The following is a 23,401-nucleotide window of genomic DNA, read 5'->3' as shown; positions in this document are numbered from 1 at the left end:
AACCGGAATTGTTGCGATAAAAAAACAAAAACTACAATTTTCGAGTGTCCTTCAAAAACCTACCCGTTTTGGGCCCCTATATATGATGCGTCGCATGCATGAATCTGTCGTTCGTTCATTTGTTTGGTGTGTTTGAATGTATATGCGTTATCATTTCCTTTTGTGTATGATGTATTGTAACCACAAAATATTTTCGCTTTAATTTTTAGCCAAATTTAATTTTTAACTCACCCACGGTGGAATGTCGGACTGTTCTTTTTTTTTTTTTTTTTTTTTAATCTGACCAATAGGTGACCGTTAGTCTCTGATTTTAAGAAACAGGCCATCAAAATTATCATAATAATAGCATCCGCTGATAATGATGCAAAACGAAAAAAAAAATGGAGCAGTGAACGAGGTCTCCGAATGGTCATTTGGGAGATTAATTATCCCCTGTCTTTCAGATATACAATATAAATATACAATATATCTGTTCACATATTTTGTAGTGTTTTCCCCATAAGCTGTACTGAGTACGCACTCCTTCTGCCCCCATGAAAAACGTTGAAATGACGGACCTGAATTTCCTCTTAGCTTCATTTGAATACTGTTCTTTCCTCCTACTAATATAAGAAACTCTGAAATTTATACCGCAGAAGCACATTTAAATTATTGTCATCGACTAACTCTCCAAATAGTTATGCCGACAATTGCAGTCGTTTCAGTTTTAGAAAAACTGATTGTTGCCACCCGGTACAAGAGATTTTCTTTCTTTTTTTTCTTCAGATGTGCACTAAATATTTAATATGAAGATACTTTAATGCAAATATATGATTTTGCTGAGATAGGTTCCTGTTGCTGATTAAATAACTGCTTAAATATAGAATAGGCTGTCGCCAACGAGGAGGAAGAAATAAATGCCCCTTTTCCGCCACGTATTTGTTTTAAATAAATGAATTTTATACTATTAGGTGCAGCATGGTGTAAAACGAGAATGTCTCAATTGTCCATTCAAAAAGTAAAAGTATTGCATTTTTACAACTTTATACATGCAAGAGGAAAATTTTACTTTCATTCAATTTAAACAGAAACAATTTTTCCTTGATACGATTAAAAACTAAATATTTATGACTATAAAACAACCCATATCGAGGATTACGAACAAACTCAGACAGATAGAACAAAATAATTACATTTTTCCTCTCGGCATTTTAGAAACGAAAGCAAAATTTGGGAGGAAAACGCTTTCATTTTTTTCCGGCGTGATTTTCATCTTAACTTGCTTGACTCGTGCCATAAAAGTAGTTTCTTAAATTACTAGAGCGAATCGCAAAGAATGAACGTGGAAAGATAAGTGAAAGATAATAAGCAGGGCGGCTGCATTTCTATTTGATCGACTTTTATGAGATCTTCCCACCGTTTAAGACTAAAAGAAAGAACTTACTCTTTTCTTTTAATTTAAAGTGTTAAGGAAAGTGACAAAACAGTTTTCGTTGATCTTCATTCACTCAAGGGTTGACTTTTGAGATAAATATGGGGATTTATTCCTTAGCCTTGAAAGTGTGTGGGTGTGTTTTGCAGCCTATGGAATCGTACATGAATTTCACATTTGTCATTAGAAGCGCGACATTTAAGGAAGTAATCCACGTTCAAAAGTGTCTCGTGATAGGTTAATATCTTTTCGGAAAAGAAATTGGAGGTTTTTACCCTTGACATTGTCCTTGTGCATATTCTTTAACAAATGCATATTATAAAATTCTTATGCATATATCAGGGGTGAACTAATGCCACAACACTGTTCTGGTGCTGTTTTTACTGGGAAAATAAAATTCCCTTCCCTACAAAATTGTTCATTACATTTAATAAATTTCTCATTAGCGTTCTGGGGCAGCAAAATTTAACATTTGTACTTAAAAGTATCGAAAAACACTGTTATGAACTGGAGAGCCTCAGGAGGATAAAGAAAACGTCCATAAAAATTTAAAGGCTATCGACAAAAAAGAAAGAAAAAAGAAGTTAATCTTTACCAATATTCTAACTACGTTTTGCTAATTTAATGCTGTGTTAAATAATTTCAAGCATAGAGCGAATGCCCGTCTCCCCCCCCCCCTTCTTCTTATGTCATTTATTCCACGATATTTTATACTGAGTTGGAACTTAGAGTAGTTTATGTCTTAGCCAAACTTTTCTTTATGGGTGTTTTTCATTTTTACAGACATTTGGTTTCTACCTTTATTAACTTGACTGTTAATATTCCACACTACCTCCATTATTAGCTTTGAGTCATTTATTAATCTTAGATACATTGCGATAAAAAAAATTAAAAGATTTTTTAAATCATGAAATGCAAAGTTTTAACAGGCTTTTGCATTTCATGATTTAAAAAAAAAAAACATTTTTTTTTTAAATCATGAAATGCAAAAGCCTGTTAAAAAATTTGAATTGCGCGAAATCTTTCCATTCATTGTATTAATCAGCTATGGGGAATTCCACACTGTAACTGACTGACATTTTTGAAGCAAAACAGTACGTATTTCGTAAAATTAAACGCAAACTTTTGTCCTAGAATACTGTAATTTGTAACCTAAATTTAGTTGTATAATTGAATTCCCGAAATACATATTAGTGATTTTTAAATATTCATTAAAAACATGATATTCAAATGACATTTTAAAAAGTATGTCAGTCAGTTACCATGCTTTAAAAAAAATTCAAGTGTCCAAATTGTATTTTGAGAATTTGATAATACATTGAATCCTGCCTAAAAATGCAATAGTCCACGCGAAAAGATTGATTTTACAATGTATATTTTGCATTGAGTTATTACAAAATACGTATTGTTTTGTTTCACAAATGTCAGTCAGTTACCCGTGGAATTGCCCATACATAAATGGAAATTATGAAACTAGGAACTTGTGTGAATATAACTAAGATAGTTAAAAGGTTAATAGCATCCGATTTTTACAACAGTATTCAAAAATTTAATTAATCGTCAGATTGTCAATCATAACGTTAAAATTAATCACTGGAAACAAAAAAAAAAAAAAAAAAAACACAGTTATAAACGAAAAGTGTACTTACATCTGACCGACGAAGGTCACTGACTACTGGCCCGTGGAAAGCACTGTCGGCGCTCACTGCCCAAGCCACTACACCTACAAGAGAATTTATCCACTTATAATTTTATTCTTAATGAAGATTCAATTTTTAAACCCACAAAGACAACATATCCCAGTGTACGAATCCCTCTAATTGTAATCTGAGTAGTTACCGGTATTTAAAGAAACGTATCAATCAAAGGAGTAACTGTAAAGGGCAAACTTTTTGTTCGGTTCAATGGATACGGACGATGGAAGATATTAGAATTAATCTTTAACGGTATTTGGTTGCTACAAGTGACTTAGGAAATGAATGTCAGTACAGCGTTGCCCATTGTCGCGTGTTTCTGTGAATAAAGAAGCAGTAGGAATGAGAAAAGATGAATTATGTAGTAATGGCAGTAACAATCGTTTTATAGATGTTTTCTATTGTTTCTTTTTTCGGATCATAATTGATGCTGAAATCAAATTTAATTTTTACAGAACTATTGGTGAAAATTATATTGCACTTAGCAAGAAAAATATTTGAGCTCAAAGACGATATGTAGCGATGTATAGCGGCGTGGAATGGACTTCTAGAGAAGGCCGACACACATCCGGGGCTTTCACGCCACCTATTTCCATTAAAAAAGGCTTTAAATGTTTATGGTTGAAAATACAGTCTATTTACTATTAATCTACACACCACATCCTGCACAAAATACGAGTATTAATACTTACTGAAACAAATAAAACATTTGACCTTACAAGATAAAATGATTAAGTTATTTTCCCTTTTTAGTCTGAGTATTTTGCTCATGGTGCGGGTTCTGGAGGGTTAAATTATAAATGAAATAATTTCTGAGAGTAAAAAACTAAACATTTCGTTAATTTTGATTATTTTTAACCGATACCTCTTTTACTTCACCGCTGAGCCAATTGTTTGGAACATTTACTGTAGCCATAGCATGATAATGTGATAATATGTTTTGGTAATATTTAACATACAGGGAAAGGCTTTATTGTGACAAGGCTGAACTCGATCAAGTAACTTAACTGTATTACTGGTAAGACAGTCATTTTAGGGGAATGAAAAAAAAAGTTAAAAATTAACATTATCCACTGTAGTTTAAGGTTAATCTACTGGCATTAGAGTCAAAATTTCAACTATCAAAATATCACCAAACAGGCAATTGCTGCGTTCAAATGTAGAAGCAATTTTCACCCGTCATACCTTGACAGACGCTTTTCTAGTTCTTAATAAAATTTAATGTATAAAGAAGAAAGAGGTTAAATTTGGATGGTTTTAGCTTTTTACTTCCTTTTACAAAAAAGGAAATATTGTATCCGCAAAAAAATTTTCACCCAAAAATCTGCCTTAATTTTCATTTTGCTCACCCCCAAATGAATGTTTAGTTTTTTTTTTTCAACCAGACAACACATAGATATGTGCCTAGGAACGTACAGACACTCTAAATATCCATTTTGACGATCCCCGAGTTAATTGCAACGAGTTTTCTCGTGACGTCTGTATGTACATATGTATGTGCGTATGTGTGTATGTGTGTATGTATGTCACATAACTCAAGAGCGGAATGTCCTAGAAAGTTGAAATTTGGTACGTAGACTCCTGGTAGGGTCTAGTTGTGCACCTTCTTTTTTGGATGCATTCAGATGCCCCAAAGGGGGTCGTTTGTCCCTTTTTGGGGGGAAATCATTGTTAATTTCGATGTAAAGTCAAATGGTGTTATAGTTTGGCGGACACTTGGCGATAAATCGCCAGTCTTTTGGTCGCCAATTTTTGTCGCCAACTTGGCGAAAAATTTGGTGATTTTTTTTTTTTTGAATTTTTTTTTTAAAATCTGGTTTTAATTTGGCCACTGTTGGTGACATTTAGAGAATAAACTATTGAATCATATTAAAACTGCCAATAATGAGAAAATGACACTAAATTGGAGTAAAAGGAAGTCATGTGATGCACACATTAGCTCGTTTTTTTTCACATTAGCATGCGATCTGAACGGATTTTTTTTTCTTTAAAATTTTAAGTGAGATGAGTTTGTTTAGTTTATTCTTAGTGCTAAAAATAAATCTCAAACAAAAAAAAAAGTTTAAGGAAAAACACATATCCGTCTCTACAAGAAGATATAGAATTACAACAACTTTTCCTGTTGAGCTTAAACCATTTAGTTGAACATTTGAAGCACTCTGACAGTTACAGATTGTTGGCCCAGGGGTGCCCACCTAGGGGGGGGGGGGCATGGCGCAGACTGCACAATTGAAATTTCAGGGGATGTTTTGAGGGCTATTTTTTTTATTTGGGGGGTCTCTTCAATATTGAGGGGGTGCGCCTTTGCCCTTAGGGAGGGGCTCTTCTGTGCAAGCCTACCTTAGTACTGCATTGGAAAAAAACAGAAAAAAAAACGCACTGCGAAAAAAATGGAATTGGAGAAACTTACTTCAGCTTTTACACGTTTCAACTGAAAATTTGGTGATTACAGGATACTGCTAAAAGAATGAATTGTGGATTCCTTGAGCAATCATTGAAAAGTAACAATCTACATAACTCAATACGAGCTTGTTCATTTGATATGAGTCGCTTGTTCCTCTTTGAATATTCACCAGAAGGATGAGAATTGCTGCATCAGCGTAGCATAACCACACTAATTACACTAATTGTAGACGCATGTATGTAACCCGAATGAAATAAGCTTAACAGTTATGTGCTTCTTTTATCAAGCATTTCAAAGCAAATTTTTAATTTCTTGTACAGCCATTCACAAAATTCAATATGATTGCATGTTTTGTATCCCCTCTCTGCAAACAACATTTTAAAAAATGACGAAAAAGTACTCAAATTTGAATATATCGCAGAGTTAAAATGTCTCCAACTTTGTCGTATTCAAATTTAAAGCATACAAATACTCATCAAATACTCAAATCAACATGTGTTCCTTTTTGAAGTATTAATACTTCAAATTATAGTATTATATAGATGATTTTTAAATATGTAATAATTTCAAAATTGAGTATTAACCGAGTTATATACTCAATTTTGGGTATGAAATAATTTAATATATACTTTTGAAAACGTGAGTACTCATATTAAAAGAAATGGTTAAAAGAAAATTTGAAATCATAAATGTACTGATTTTTGAAAACTTTTTTTTCAGTAAATGATATAGATAAACAACTCGGTACGCTTTAGAATATAGGCGGACATTAGGCAGAAGTTGGGAAGGGGTTGGGGGACGATGTCCCCTGAAATAGTTTATTATTGTAAAAGCACATACACACACACACAATGCAAAGTAATGCAGTTTTGCATGTTTGCTTTTCATAAGTCTCTCATAAACCCGGAAGTATGTCCAATGAAGTATCTTTTTTTTTCTAACTAGCGCTGGTATTGGAAGAGCTTTAATCTGTTTCTCGATCAGAGATCTTGCCAATGAAAATTCAAAGTGCTCTCTTAAGATGGTAACACACGAATGAACGTTAGAAGAACGGTAGTTCCTACATTTCGCTAATGAACTTAATAGAAACGAAACATATTATAGCACATGAATAAACGTCAACAAAGATATGAAGTCCTGAAAATTTTCCAAAAAACATTGCATAAATGTTCTTAAACCAAAAAGCGTGAACGGATATCCGACTAAGATTAAACAAGATAATACAACACCTTAAAGGATTACGCCTTAATTCGGGTGATGTAAGCAATTTTTTATTTCATTGTCATGCAAGCATCGCCTCGTTGCAGGTAAATAGGGCATGTTAACAGAGGTAAATTTTAAACCGAATTTTACTCTTGGTAGGAAGATTTACAAAAAGCAAAATATTAATATTTTCCTCAGATCTTTAACACAAATCTACTGTGATGGTGTTAAAAAATAATCAATGAGACAACTTTTACCGGAAAAGAGATTCGTAGACTGATATAATCCTGAGACCTTGATCTCTCTATTTTCCGTTGTTTAGCAGACTTTTTTAACGGGTCAACTAAGATTGTAAGAGGTCTCTGATAGTTAAGTTCAATCATGCTAAAGTAAAAAGGATTACAAGTTGGTTGACGGTCTTTTTTTAACGAGCAATGACAAATGAACTATTTTTTTTCTTGCTGAATATAATAATGCTTTAGAGCAGAGGTTTTCCACGTGAGTTCCGAGGCAAACTAGGGTTCTCCAGAATTTTGAAAGGGGTTCCATAATTTATCATTTAATTAAAGCTACTAATTTAAAGGCACACGATAGAAACTTATGCATTGCAGGGAAACATTGTAGTTGTTCATCAATCACTTTTGAACAGCATGGATTGTGTTTATCATTCATTCATTTACTTATAATTATATACATTTGCCCTTGCGTGCCCATTTGTGCCCGAAAATAAGAAATGAAAACTCTCGGTTCTAAATTTTGAGAAAACTGCATCAATTGTTGTTCCATGCCGGGTGGTTTTTTACATTTCGAACTGTCAATTCACCCGCACGTTTTCTCTCACGCTTTTGTTCTTTCTGCGCCGGACTAAGGCATATTCACAACAAAATTTATATTTCAATGAAAAAAATAGATTATAAATAAAAATATCAAATGAAACGTTTTACTGTAATACTGTACCACGTTTAAAAAATATATTAAACTACAAAAGATAGTTCGTTCGTGAAAAGTTAAAAAACAAGTCGTTAAAGAAAATATTTTCTTCTTATTAGTTTGCTACAATTTAAACGAGCTGATGTGTGCATAACATGGATTCAATAATTTATTCTCTAAGTATCACCACCAGTGGCCAAATTAAAACCAGATTTTTTTTTTTTAAAAATCGCCAAATTTGTCGCCAAATTTGGCGATTTATCGCTAAGTGTCCGCCAAATTATAACAACTCTTGAGTATATACACCAAATTTAACAATGATTTCTCCACAAAAAGGGGCAAAAAACCCCTTTAAAAACCCCCGAATGCAACCAAAAGAGGAGGTGCACAACTAGACCCCACTAGGAGTCTACGTACCAAATTTTAAATTTCTAGGACATACCGTTCTTGAGTTATGCGACATACATACGAACATACGCACATACATACGTACATATGGACGTCACGAGAAAAGTCGTTGTAATTAACTCGGGGAATGTCAAAATGAATATTTTGGGTGTTTATACATTCTTAGGCACTTATATGCGTGTGGTCGAGTTGGAAAAAAACTCAACATTAATTTGGAGGTGAGCAAAATGGAAATTAAGGCCGAATTTTGAGTGAAAATGTTTTCGCAAATACAATACTTCCTTTTTTTTGTAAAAGGAATTAAAAAGAACATTATCTACCTTAAAATTCATTATCTGAATAAGATGTTTAAATCATTGTAAAATAACGATGTATTTTTTCTTTTTTTTTTCTAAATTTGCTCATAAAAAATGCTTGATATACATTTTTTTCTGCTTTTTGATCAGAATTGCTCAGGATTCCAGAAAATGTTAAACTCAATTTGTTCGCCAAAGTGTAAAGGATTAAATACCCTCTGCTTACATCTTGGGGGTTTTGAAAAGTTCAAGTGTTCACAGAGATGTTACACAGTTTAGGAGAAAGTCCTAAGAATTAAATTAATAACATGGAAAACACATTGAGATTAAAAAAGAACATGGGTGATAGCGATAAGCAAGCATGCAAAATTGGTATAAATTATGTTTTACGAAAAGTCAGTTACATATTGCGTCAAGTTCATCGTATATAACTATTCATATCTAATTTCATACTTAGTGGAATGTAGTGAAAACACAAGACTTTTGTTTAAAAAAGTAAGACGGAAAACTTTAAAAGTTTCATCTTCTTCTTTTTAACCCCCGACACATAATGGAAGGGGGTTATAAGTTTGACGTGTCTGTGTGTATCTGTGTATCTGTTTATCTGTGTGTCTGTCTGTAGCACTCTAGCGCCTAAAAGGATGGACCAATTTCGAAAAAAAATGTTCGAAAGGAAAGGTGACCGAGAGTGTTCTTATCTAGGTTGAGGCTTCGGATGACATTAATTAACGAAGAAATTAATTAAAAACCTCTAAAATGTTTTTCGCAATTTTTGCAGTGAAAACATATTTAAAAATTTTAAAATTTAGTACCAAAATAAAGAGTTTTTTTTTTTTTTTTTTGCGTCTCGTAGAATGTGTTTGGAAAATCCATGTTATATAGAATTCGAATTATAACGCTTTTTGAAAGCAGATTTTAAATACAGCTAAGCCTTTATTTAAGCGATTGGTAACCGAATTCATTGTTGACCGACAAGGAAATTAAAAGCAATGATTTAAAATTTTTATCTGTTGCCAGTTTCTATTAGTTAACAAATCAAATACTTGCAATTGATTTTTAATAGCATAAGGTTTTTAAAAGGATTTTCAATTTTCCCTCTTGAGTCTACATTTACAACTCAGTCGGGGTTTTTTAAAATTTTTAATTTAATCCACAAAAGATTTCGTTTCAAGCCTTTATCCTATTAACTCTTAGATGAATCTTCGATAAAGTAACACCCATTTCAGCTTCGTTCCAGTCCACTAACAAACTTAAGAATTGGTTTTGACAACCTGAACGCAAGATGATATGCTAAAGCTTTTATGCTATTGACCTTTCTTGTGCTGAGACTTAGCAATACTTTCATTTAAAATGATGCCTCTGTTTTGGAAACTGACATCCTTAAAACTGTATCCAAAGTGTGGTAAACTTACCAAATTAAATGATACTTTCCTTTAGCTGCAGATAATGTCGGAAGTAATTGTTTAAAAGTTGATGCTTTGTGTTATGACCAGAAATAGTGGTCTCCTAAGAGTTATTTTAAAATGACCAGGGGGTGAATAGTGAATTCGGGGTTAAGAATGCCTCAAATCAGCTCAGATAAGTTGCACTAGAAATCGAAAAAATAATATCCTTTATACAAATAAATGGTTTAGGCAATACAAACGGTTGTTTTCTAGTGTTATATATTTTTCAGTACCATATAAATAACTAACATTACGTGCACACAAAACGTTTCTCGATTTGTTAGAAAATTAAAATTCATAAGTAAAAATTTTATTTTCAGCTTTTAAACTCAAATGATCCTAAGAGCTACCGTCTACTTTTTCAAGGTTGTCAAATCACGAGAAAAAAAAAAGGGTGGTACACAGCAACATTTTTCTCTCTGAATTCGTCTACTGCATAAATAAGGCTTATTAGAACAATAAACAACTTTTTATGCTAGTAAACTACAGCGAACCACAAAGAAACAAAATTTACTGCAAAATGAGATCAGGCAATTTTGACTGTAGTTGCGACAAATCTAACCTAGCAGAATTGTGAAGGCTACGCAGATCCTAACCACATCATTATGACGCTTCCAGGTTAGGTTAGCCCCAACTATGGACTCTTATGCAATAACAGTTGCTACACATTTGCCTGTTGATAGCAATTGGTTTGTTGATAATGTTTTATCATCAGTTAGTTTTCTGATGACGATAAAATCACGATCTAGCGAATTGTAGCTATTATACGTAGAAAAATAAGGGGTTATTTTTCGGTAATATAATGATATTAAACTAAAGCAAAATAAAAAAAAATAAAAAAAACTACGCATTTCACTCCCAATTTTTAGCATTAAGAAAATTCTTCAGGGCTCAAAAAATTAATGTGCCCGGGTTATCTATTTCCAACACATAGACAAGCTGGCTATTTTTTAAATTTAAATTTGGAGATCTTTTTAATTTTACTGGAAGAAAAAATACTATTTATTTATTCTGACACAAATCTGTAAAACGTATTTTTGAAGATCATTCTGTAATTGACTCCTGTGCATTGTTACAAATAAATGCTCTGTTGTGTCATTAAAAAAAAAAAAATCTTAAATGAAGAAAGTACGCTATAGAAAGCCGTCCAACTTTTATCAATGAACTTGATCAAAGATCTCGCAATTGAAAATCCAAATAAATCTCTTAGTATTATACAGTGTTTCACTAAAGCATTTAATCCAACAGAAACCTTACACATTGTAACAAACGAATAAACGTTAAAAAATTATGAGGTCTTAACAATGTTACAAAAACAAGACAGGATTTTCTTAAGTCATAAAGAGTGAAAAGTTATCCAGATTGAATTAAACAAGATAAAACCAACAGCTTAAAGGGTTGTGCCATAACTTTATAATAAAGAAAGATGGTAAAAGCATTAATTTTATTTTATTATTATGCAACCGTCGTTGCAATCAAACAGAGTATGTAACAGTGATACATTTTGCTCTGATTCATACTCTTAAAAGGAAAAATTGCAAAAACAAAAAAGATTAATGTTTTAGGCATATCTTTAACATAAATCTACTAAGATGAACTAGAAAACAAATCAGTGACGGAAGTTTGTCGGAAATATCGTTTTGTAATATGATATAATCCTGTGGCCTTGATGTTTTGGTACTTTGTTGCTTGACCGACTTTTTTAAGATGTTAATTTAGAGTGTAATAGATCTCTAATACCTAAATTCAATGACACTAACTTAAATAAAATTAGGAACTAATAGCTTGCCCATTATGAATAAAAAATGACATTTTTCTACTAGTTACTATAAACATGTTTTATGCAGAGTTTTTCAACCTTGTATTCCAAGGAATCCGAGGATTTTCTAGAACTTAAACAAGCATTCCGCAAGTGATCACTATAATCCTCAAATAAATAATAGCCGATGGTAAAGTAACCCGCGTGTTTCAACAATGAAACTCGCGCCACGGCATGATAGTTTGATAATACGTTTTGGTAATGTTTAACCCGCAGGGAAATGCTTTATCGTGTGGAGTTAGGGTTAAACTGCCAAATTTAACTTAAACTACCAAAATATCACCAACCAGGCAATCGCTGCGTAAATGTACATAGAAGCAAATTTTCACCCGTCACATCATGACGGGCGACTTTCTAGTTCAAATGAAAATGCCAAGTCGTCATTGATTTTTATTTATTTATTTATTTATTTAATATATATATATATATAAGGGTGGTCCTTATTTTTGAAGTTGCAGATATTTTACGCGATGCCCCCTCAATTTGTTCCATTATACAAATAAATGATCCTTGCAAAATTTTAAGTCAATCCATTAATATTTACACGTGCCCCTAGGGCCCCCTTCTTTGAGTTTCGAAGAAAAAATAGCAGATTTTCTCATTTTTATGTAAAAATATTCTAACGTTTTATATTTAAAGTAATTTTGAACCTCAATAGGTACTGCTGGTTCCAGACTGACCATTCTCTCACTTTCATTCTGTAAAATTTAACATGTTACAGAGGGTACGTGTACAACAATGGCCTTGGGTCAAGCGTACCGCTTTTCTGCGATTGTTCCAACCAAGCGGCAAGGGAACGTTTCCTCCCACCAAGATGGATACAAGGGATTCTATAGGCCATCAATGAATGGCCTAGGTCATTAATGAATGATCTTTGGCAACAACAAATTGCCTCCTCCAAGCTTTGGTGGTGTTGATTTACAAAATTCCCTGTCTATGTAATAGGTGTGGCAAATAGAGTCGCAAGGTTTCAATGCTATAAATATAAGTAATTGCAATTATATTTTAATTCGCTGTTCTTTAGTTATAAACATAGCTAAATGCTTATGCAATTATTAATTTTTAAAACATAAATTTCGAAAAATCCTCAATTACACCTAACATAAAAATATACTGTATTTTCTATAGCTAAAATATAAATAAAAAAAATTATCCAGATCGTAGCAATGTAGAAATCTATACTTTAAATTAATTTTCTTCTATTTCAGTACATAGTCCTTTATTATCATCAAATTCTTGCGATTCACAAGATTTAGAAACAGTAATGGGTATCCATCCTAACCTGTTGAACTTTTGTTTTCTACAACTGTTCTACCACAATGCAAAAAAGCTTGACAACTAATTGATATTTGCTCGCCTTTCATCACTGTTAGCCATATTAGGGATAAATATGTTCATTTTTTTACAGCCTATGCAGATGCAGTGAATTTAAATACAAATGACCTAGTGATCAATCGTACATTCCTTAAGAGAGCAAAAGAAAATCTTTGAGAGGTAAAATTAAATTTCATGAATTTATATTTAGATTTTTTAGTTATTCACTGGGATGCAAAGCTTCATCCAGATGTAACTGGAAAAAGAACGCGGACAGGATTACCGTGACAGCTTCAGGTCCTAATATTGAACAGCTACTCGGAATTCCTTAGATATTTCTTCAGTTGTATATGATATCTTAGATGAGAGCTTTTTATTGCTAACTATTCCAGCTGTAATGTTTTATACAACGACTTGCAATACCAACCGTATAAATTGTGCATGCAATTTTTTAGAGCAAAAACTGAACGGTGATATATTACATTTGGATTGCCATCACCATGCACTTGAAATCGTACTGCAGAGTGTGTCCTTAAAGAAGTTCTTGCCTTTCTTAGTTCTAGATCAGATATTCAATTATTTAAGCGCTTCAAAATTTTGTAGAAAGATCTCCCTCATTCAGAACTTATAACATTTCAATGAAGTACACATATCACTTAAATTCTAAAAGACGAAGTTGATGACATATTATTATTCGTAAAAAGCGAATTGAGAAAGATTACAGAGAATTCTCATAACTTGTAATAATATTTCCTGGTGAATTTCCTCCTACAGGGATATGTTTTTGGCAAGTTGGAGCTTATCCCTGAGTCAAATGGGTGACAAAAGGAATTTTTGTTTAAAAATTTTTATATTTAGGAAACAATTTAAACTGACCTTACATGAAAAAAACCCTTCAATGCTGTTTCACAAAGCTGTTTTACAATTAAATGCTGTATTGAGATATGGTTTTTCGCAGCAACCCAATCGAGGCTCTTTTGAATAATATAATATGTCTGAAAAACTAGCAGCGTTCAAAATGACGACTAACATGCAGAAGCAGTGATTGGAAAATTCCTTAATCACTTATGGTATTTAGGGGATAAACTAGTAGTTTTGTCCGTATTGGCTGAAGGAATTATCTTTGACGCTAGGAAAAGACTAGTCCGAAAAATGCTTGTGATAAAGAAGACGTGTCTGATGACTGTTTAACAAATTTCAGATAACAATAGATGATTTGGAATACTTTCTTAGTAAATATCTTCCTCTTTATAGAATCAATTACGAGTCAATAAAACTTTTTCATAAGTTACAAATACTAAAAGATTTTTTCCTATTTGATCCTGAAAGCAACACAAGGAGCACAATTAATTGAAGAATTTCACAACTAATTTATCAAATATGAGTCACAAAGCAATTTATTTTACAGACCCTCCATGACTATCGGAAAAAATTACACACTATCGAGATACATTGAGAAAAGCGTGCGATTAAGGAAAGGTTCTAAAGCATTATTTCATTCTTATTCAACGTAAAATCTTTAGATGTTATAAAGTAATCAAAAAGATTAATTTTAGTGCTACCTTAATGTAAAAACATTTTGCAAACCTAGGAGAAACGATTTACTGGGTCTGAAGTAAATCTCGGAAGATTTGTGGGAAAATTATAAAAGTGTTAAAGTTCAACGGCCTAGGGGCACGTGTTATTTGCTACTCATAAAATTAATTTTAGCAAGCAATAAAAATAAAGTGGTGACACAAAAATGCAATAATAATTTTGTAAATTTAAGTAGGTCGACTCTATTATGTTCTGATATTTAATCAAGAGGTTCTTTGATGAAAACAGTAACCTCAAAGGGTTCCCCAAAGTGTAAAATGTTGAATACCGCTACTTCAGAGCATATGAAAAGCAACGTTGTCGTTGCTTCATTTCCGATGCGTTTCCAAATATTTGCCAGTTATATCGAAATGAACATCTTGTTCCTTTCTTTTTCAAAACGCTAATTATACTTTAATTTTTACTTTTAGTGATGCTGCATACAGAGAATTGTTTAAAATCCCAAAGTGTTTAGTTATAGTAATATGAAAAGCTCATAGTAGAAATAACAAAAACATTGTTCATAACCGAAAAGTAGCTCAGCACGGTTGAGATTAATTACGTTTTGCGCAAAATCATATACGCATTACTTCAAACTCCTCTTATTCAGTTAAACTAATTTTCACTAAAATGAATGTAGTTAAAACATCAGTCATTCGTTTAAAAAGGTAGGACGAAGAACTTCAAAAGCTTCACCATGTTCTTTTCGACAAAATGACTTTGATTCGAACATTTATCCTATTATTCTTTGATAAATCTTTTTGATAAAGTAACATCCACTTGGCTTGGTTCCAGTCCAATAAAAAACTTAAGAGTTGGTTTTGACAAGCTGAAAGACAAATGATGTATGAAAACTTGTATGCTATTGACCTTCTTAGTGCTGAGTTACTAAATATTGCTTTAATTTAAAATTCTGCCTCTGATTTGTAAACTAAAACTGTTAATTTGTTCCGGTCAGTAACTGGTTTAGTTGGTGCGTCTCAAAATTGACTATAACTCCTAAGTAAGTCGAATTTCCGCAAATCCTTTAAAAGACCTATTCACAAAGGTCTAAACTTTGAAAACATGAAAGAAAAAAGATCGGCTTTTTCAAATTTCTAGACTAGAATACCCCTTAAAATTTTATCAAGTATACGGTTATCTCTACCGATTACATAGCTTCTTTTTTTTTCTTTTTTTTCAGAAAAATATGAAATTTATAAACTTTTAGTAAAACACTTGCGCCACAAATTTGAAGTACAACTTTTTCGATGTCAGAGGAAACATTTTTAGTGCATATGATAAAGTCACACAAAAACGATACAGAACATCACTCTGAATAATTCATTTTCGTTGAAATTCAGCCAAATTACTCATATTTTTGCATTAATACATCTATTTGCGTACGGTGTATTTTTGAAACAAAATCAAATTGTGTCCATTAGAGGCTTTACTTGGTAAATTTCTTGCTGTCTACAAAAAGATTGTATAGTACTGTTAAAGTACAGCTCCAAATGCATTCAGCTTGAATTACATCTGTACCGTCCGCAGCACATAACAGAGTGGTCGAAAATAACACGCAACAGTATAAGAAACTAATGTGGTCATTACTTTTTTCGTAGTTTGTAGTGCAGTGAATTCATTGAAAAATAAATGTTGAACAAAAATTGAGCAAAAAAAAGGGGGAGGAGGGGGGGGGGTTCAAAACGAAAAATGAAGTAGTGTGTTGAAAAGTGTTTCCAGATGTCTTCTAAAATCTAATAATATAAAGCTGAAGAGTTCGTCTGTTTGAACGCACCAATCTTAAGAACTACTGGTTCGAATTGAAAAAGAAAATTTTATGTTGAATAGTCCATTTATTGAGGAAGACTATGGACTATATAACATCACGCTATGAGTAATAGAAGTGAAGCAACATTAATTGAAATTAAATTAATAATAATCATGATGCATTTTTTGTTGCATCAATAGCTCGAACTTTTGTTGCCCGAATAGGTCAGTGGGTAAAACCTTCGGTCGGTTCGAACCCGGCTGATATATATTCAGCATTTATTAACCGGCTCATTTAAAAATTAAGTAAGGTGAATTATAGGAAAAAGGTGACATGACACTTGAATTTTAAAACTTGATATTCTGTCACTTGCCATATACCATTCTCTTCAGAAATAAACCAGCGTCTTAAATCTTAACCTGTTTTTCCCAAATAGTTTGATGATTTCCAGAAAATCCAGGGCAAAATCAAGTCTTTTCTTTGTATTTTTACAGTGCAAAAAATCCTCTTTGTTGCACTTAGCAATTTCAATAAACTTGTTATCTCAGCATATAAAATTTAGGTTGACTTTTATCTTTTGAATGTCTAGTTAAACTCTTTGGTGGGTAATTTAAAATTTCTTTTTTTTCCAACCATGAAATAGATCTATTATTAAGGGGACAATTTGATGTCCTTCCGTTACGAAAATACTACATCTCAGTTAGTTCACCAAGAATGTATTGGGTATAGAACTTAATGTATTTATATGCAAAGCAGAATTATGCTCCTCGTCAAAGAGACAGAGTTTTAATTTTAATGGATATTTAATTTATATGGTTTTTATTGGTAACGGAAGGACAAAAAAATACGGTAACGGGAAGGACATTTAACTATAAGATCATACAAGGTAAAATTTTAGAATGCTAGTATAAAACAAATTATTGTTTAAAGTTAGTAGTCACATTTAAAACTTATCTAAGTAATATTTGTACAAAAATTATGCGTGCATTTTTTTTAATAAACTTTTATTCCATTTTTTATTTATTTATTTATTTTTCTTTTAATGTTTTGTGATTTTATTTCTTCTATTGTATGTGATGAAAATCATGAAAACTAAACTCAAAACGCCTAAGCATATGAAAATCACTTTGGTATGACATGTTTGTGATATGACAAGCCATACTAAGCTGAAACATATTTTTAAAAAGCTTGAAATTTATATTGGAACAATACAATATTGAAACTGCTTTCAGATTTTTTGCCACAAGGCTTGAAAAAGGACTGTTGAGAGCATTGATTTAACCGTTAAACGTAATGCGAAGAAATCAGTAAACTCGTTGATCAGCTTTCAAAAAGATGGAGAAACGAGCTGATAAGGTCGGTTGGCCTGAACTGGTAAGACTGTGCCATTTCAGGGGAATGAAGAAACGAAAAAGCGATCAACTATGAACGCTATCTACTGGAGTTTAGGGTTCATCCACTGGAGTTAAGGTTAAAGTTTCAACTATTAAAATATCATCAAACAGGCAATCGCTTCGTTAAAGTGCAAAAAAAGGGAAGCAATTTTCACCCGTCATACCTTGACGGGCGAAATTCTAGTTTAATGTATGATAGTGAACAATGTATAATAAATTAAACACAATTTTTGGAATAATTTCTCCTTAATAATGATTAATTCATTCTATAAAGCATGTTCCTCCTTTTTTGTTTTGTGTATCCTTTTGTTATTGAGTCTCTCTCTCAAAATTCCTTTCCTTCTCTATTACCATTATATAAAAATAAGCATGCATATTCCAATGTGTTAATGCTAATGCTATTTTTTTTAGAGTATACGTACTTTCATATTATTTTCAGTACAAGGACTAAAAACCGCATGATTATAGTAATTCAAACATTCACTTATAGGTTTAGAATTGCAGTTCTAATATGAAAGAGAGGTACGTACTACAATTACTAAAACCCTGATAATGCAAAACAAATAATTTACCCTCGAAATTATTGGCATCTGTATTTAAAAATCAGTCTATCAAATCAACAAGTAAAATATTAAAATGTTTATCTTTGTGCAGAAAATATAAATTACACACCAAGTTGATTAAAGCACAATATTGCAAACTTATTGAATGTACTTGTTCCGAGGTTACACGAAGTTCGAGGAAGAAAAAGCTCAGGAACTTCTGTTGCATCTAATGGATTGCACCTAATAATGCAACAGCATAAAATAATGTACGTGACTAGTTATGGGCAAACAACCAGTGATGGGCAGGTTTGTGCTGCATTGTCAGTGTCAAGTTTAATCAATGTCCTAGGAACACTATCTGGATTCTCAAAATAGCTCCTTTCAGAAACACCCCATCACAATTTTTAAAAACCGTTTTTACCAATTGTATGATTTATAATGTTAATGCTTCTCGAATATTCTCTGTAGTTTTTGAAGAGTCTCTTTCTTAAGGACCTGAAAAAGCTGTTTTTTTTTATTAGATCGTAGTTTTATTGCTACATACTCATTCTTTAGTTTTTTTGCTCTATCATATACGTATATTTTTGCAATTAATTACAATAAATGCGATCCTTTCAATATTATGTGCTCATAAGTAGCCAATTGAAAGTAAGTATTTTAGATACGACCACACTTTTTTTTTTTGCAATTCTTACTCCAAATTATCATCAGCTAATTTTGACAAACAATATATAAAAAATGCAGCAGTCGAATTGTTATCTTTACTTTATTTATTTATTTATTTATTTATTTATTTATTATTATTATTTTTTTTTTTTTTTTTTGATACACAGACGAACCCTATTCATTTTTTATTTTAATGTTTCTTCAATTGATTAGCCAAGATAGTTGGAATTTGATTATGTTGTAAGAAAAAGTAGGTGTTTTAATAGTGTTGATTTTTTTTGCTTATTTCTTGAAAAAACTAGCATGACCAATACTAGTTTTTAGTATACCAATATCGAAGCGAGTTTCCATAACTGGTCAAACCAGTGAAGTCTAATTTATCTCAAAAACTATACGTAAATTATAGATGAAAATTATTGAAAATTTTAGCCATTAAAGTGCAATTTCTAAGATCTAATACCGTGAAAATAAGTTTTTTCCATGAACTAGAACTCCAACACCACAATTCAACAACAACCCAAATTAAAAAAAAAAAAAACCTTTTAAATATTCCCATAACTATTCATTTTCCCTAAAAATATTGTAAAACACCTTTCTGCGAAATATATTCTCGCCATCGTTTTCTTTCGTTGAGTTTTGCTTTACACAATAAGAGCAGTAAACTTGAATTTTATTACTTATTTTCTCGCGGAATTTGAAGAATCACTTTTTGGACTTATAAAGGATAGTACAAGAGAACGTATCACTGATGAATTTAAATTTATTATTATAATTATCATTATTATTATAGCTAGAAATTCGCCCCTCAAGGAATGACGGGTGAAAATAGCTTTTACATTTGAACAAAGCTATTGCCGTTTGGTAATATTTTAATAGTTGAAATTTTAACATTTACTTCTGTGGATGAACCCTAAACTCCAGTAGATCGCGTTCATTGTTGACAACTTTTTCCTTTCTTCATTATCCTAAAATGATAGTCTTACAGTAAAACAGTTAAGGCATCAAATCCAGTCCAGCCTTGTCAAAATAAAACATTTCCCTGAATTAAACATTACCAAAAAATATTATCAAACTAGCGGCAATGTCCGGCTGTTCGGCCTACCTCGAAAATAAAACTTATGACAAGTGACTCATGCTCAACAATCAATCTCAAATAGCAAAAAAAAAAAAAAAAGGTAAAATTTCCCGTCAAAAAAATCATTCAGAAAGAAAAAAAGCAAATCAAAAATTCGCGAAAAAATTAAACGAAACGCTCCATAAATACAACTAAAATCCTTGATTATCTTCCGCCAGCAGTAAAGAAAAAAAAAAATAAGGAAGAAGATAAATCGCGAAATAATAATCAAAAGGGGAAATTTTTACCTCAAAACAAAAACAAAATTTTATTTAGTCACAGTCGAGGGAAAAAAAAGTGGCAACCTTAAATGAGATCACACAAACGATAATTTTCCGAAACGAAAATGCTGTTCCATTAGGCTTAAAAATGCTTATAACTTGTGGTGATTTTACAGCCTTTTTTTTTTGAAATTTAGAAGAAGTTAATCCTACTTCAGGGGTATTTTTCGTGGGCTTTCGTATGGCGCTAAAATCGAACTAACCGGAAAAATATTTCAGGTAGAAAAAGCCATTTAATGCCATTTTCGTGTCCTAAAATTAAAACTGGAATGGTTCGATTTTGTCGTTTGACACCCCCCCCCCCGCTTCTCCCACCCTTTTTTCCTTCTCGGATGCCCAAGTATCTCCCTGACAAATATGGTCGAGATCCGACGCAAACTGTGGATTTGTATAGGGAACATGCATACATATACAGGGGAAGGTTACCGTCAATGAACAACATAATAGTTTTCAATTTTTTAGAATGGAAGTCCAACTTAAATTTCACGTTAGTTATAGGAGCAACTTCTCAGTACATTTCTCTTTTAATAACAATATCCACTTTCATGATAAATATACACAATAAAGAATGAAAATTAAAAATAAATACTTTAGCCAGTAGTCCATTCATGGCAGCTGGTTGCTATGGATGGACCATCGAGTTTCCATTGATGAATCAAATTCTCACATTAAAAAATCAACGCGTAACGTACAAATATTTATAGCAGGCGATCAGTAAGCACTACAAATAACAATAAGTTATAGAAAAAGAAATTTCTAAAATGTTTTATTTTCGGATAAGAGGAACATAAAAAAAAAAACAGCACTCACATAACACACAGCTGTTGTCATCACACCTCTTCACCACTTGATATTTTCCCAACCAATGCAAACACTGTTCTTAGCTAATATCTTTTCAACCTCTTTTGAACTGTTGAGAATTTTGTTAAATCGATTTTGAAAATTTTCGTTCTACGCGCGATTGTGCTTGCTCTCTAAAATGTCAGAGAACTTATTGACCTTTTTATTACTGAAACCAGAAGCTTAAGTCACAAGGGACCAAAGAATATAGTCTAACAGACTTTTTGTCTTAATTAAATCTGTGGGACATGTTATTTTTCTCAGCCTCTTGAAAGGTCAATCCCCCCAATTTTTCGGAAGTAATTCCAAGAATAACATCTCTTGTTTAAAAATATGATTCAATAATAATATTCCTATTATGGAGGACTTATCTACTAAATTTTTAATAAGTGACTAAGGTAACAACAAACCGGTTTTTATCTTCCATGCGACTGTTTAAAGTTGCTTTCAGGAATCTATATAGTCGGAAGACTTCATTAAGGTCCTAGGTCCATGCCACCATTTCTGTAAGCTACTGTAGCACGTTACATGCTCTCATTTGTCCACTGGCCATTATTTTACAAATTTTCGCATTTTTTTAGAACAGCAAAAGTATTTGAAACTGTATTGTTATGTTTTAAATTTCTAATCAATTTTATAAAAACAAATTGTTTCGAAATTATAATAAAGTATAAGAGTTTTCACATGAATTACTGAGATTACTTTTTTCGTTGTCATTTTTATTTTAAAACAATTGAGCAATTTTCAAAGGCAATTGAGCTGAAGTTACAGCAATATTTGAGATTTTCTATGAATGAAAGACTTATTCAGGGGATCCATTCATGGAAACACCTAGTGGTCCAATAATAACAAATGCGTCATTTTAAATATTCTTATAGGTGTTACAGCTTTGACGAATCACGATGAAACATGAAGTATGGGGAATTGTACTTGAAAAGGCGCTCTTTTAAGTCAATGTTAAAGTTTAATTGATCAGTGATATTCAAAACATGTTATAACTAAATTAAAAACCCTATAATTAGTAAGATAATAGTAGAAACCTTTTCTGACCGATTATCAATATGATTAAATTATTTTAGCTACTTGACTAGACTGTTTTCAGACAAAGGAAGGTACTGAAACCGATTACGTGTCTGCACAAACTCTGGTACGGGAAATATCTTCGCGGTCTAGTCATGGAACCGGTTCATTGACGGCAACCTTCCCCTATATTTAATGAAACTAATTTAACAGAGTCTATTCCACTCAACTTTTGCATCTGAAGGAAAATATCCGAATTTCAGTTAGAACATGCTTCAAAATGTTCAAATGTTCAAAATTACTTTTCGTGAAAGAATTGTTTTTAGTAATCTACGTCCTTCAGAACTTATTATCAATTGTTGTAAGATCTCCGCCTTGCACGCAGCCTTGTTTTACATCCAGAAGATCTCCTACAACGTCTCCTCCTATAGGTTCTTGGTGTGCCCTCTCTCGTTTCTCTCTGATATTCTTCTTAGGAAGTCTTTCAGGCACTTTGTGATTTGCTCCTTCTTTGGTTAGGATCCTATTGTCTATGGCCTGCTTCAAACACATCTTGATCCACATCTCATCCACAGGTTTGATGTCAATCTCTCGGACATTGCCGAGGAAATTCGTGATGTGGGTGATGGTGACAGCTTGGATCCCTTTCTGTCCTTGCAACTTGCGGATATCATTTATTATTTTACAACCAGTTTATTCTTTTGAGCCAGCATCGGATTTAGGTTTAGAAGCAGACTTCAGTAGTTCTTTAATCTTCTTTTCCCTTTTGGACTTCATAATTAATTCAATTAGTAGTATTATTAATTATTTTTAAAGAGAATATTTGCCACTGTCCTTCAAGCGTTGGAAAAACTCTGGAAAATGGTTTTATTCAATTGAAAAACAACCTCGCTCGAGTGCACGCGCATCTCCGCGTTGTTTTAAAAAGATTTCTTTAATTTGGTGATTTTTATTTGTATGCCCAAAGCCTGTTAAGTAAGGCAAAAGTAGAATCACACCGTATAAAACTGATTTTATTTCTCATTTTATTCGATAGGAAGACCTAGACTATATAATGTTGTTGTTGTTATCTTAACCGTGATGTACAAAAGAAAAGCACTAGATTCGCAACTTCAGAGCTCGAATACGCTACCTTGCCGTAATTAACAATACTAAAGAAAAAGGTAAAACATTCCATTCCACGCGTTTTCTTTGGGGTAAATTACATACTTCAGACAGTTTATGATGTAATGTAATTTCAAAAGAATAGAAAAGAAAGTTTCCCACAAACACGATAAAACGTTACTGTCATT

The 23,401-nt window shown here is 32.3% G+C and overlaps 1 protein-coding gene across 1 annotated transcript in view; it reads right to left on the bottom strand.

The window, feature by feature from the left end:
• Positions 1-22,661, bottom strand: part of LOC129222946 (uncharacterized) — a 32,152-nt gene extending 9,491 nt beyond the window's left edge. The window contains exons 1-2 of the mRNA XM_054857507.1: positions 22,506-22,661; positions 3,061-3,153 (exon numbers count right to left, since the gene is read on the bottom strand). Of these exons, the coding sequence (XP_054713482.1) occupies positions 3,061-3,153; positions 22,506-22,661 (249 nt within the window). The remainder of the gene's footprint in view (positions 1-3,060; positions 3,154-22,505) is intronic.
• Positions 22,662-23,401: the final 740 nt, after the last annotated feature.

This window comes from Uloborus diversus, chromosome 5, assembly GCF_026930045.1.
Source record: "Uloborus diversus isolate 005 chromosome 5, Udiv.v.3.1, whole genome shotgun sequence".
NCBI classification, from domain to species: domain Eukaryota; kingdom Metazoa; phylum Arthropoda; class Arachnida; order Araneae; family Uloboridae; genus Uloborus; species Uloborus diversus.
This window is presented reverse-complemented; position numbering and strand designations above follow the sequence as displayed.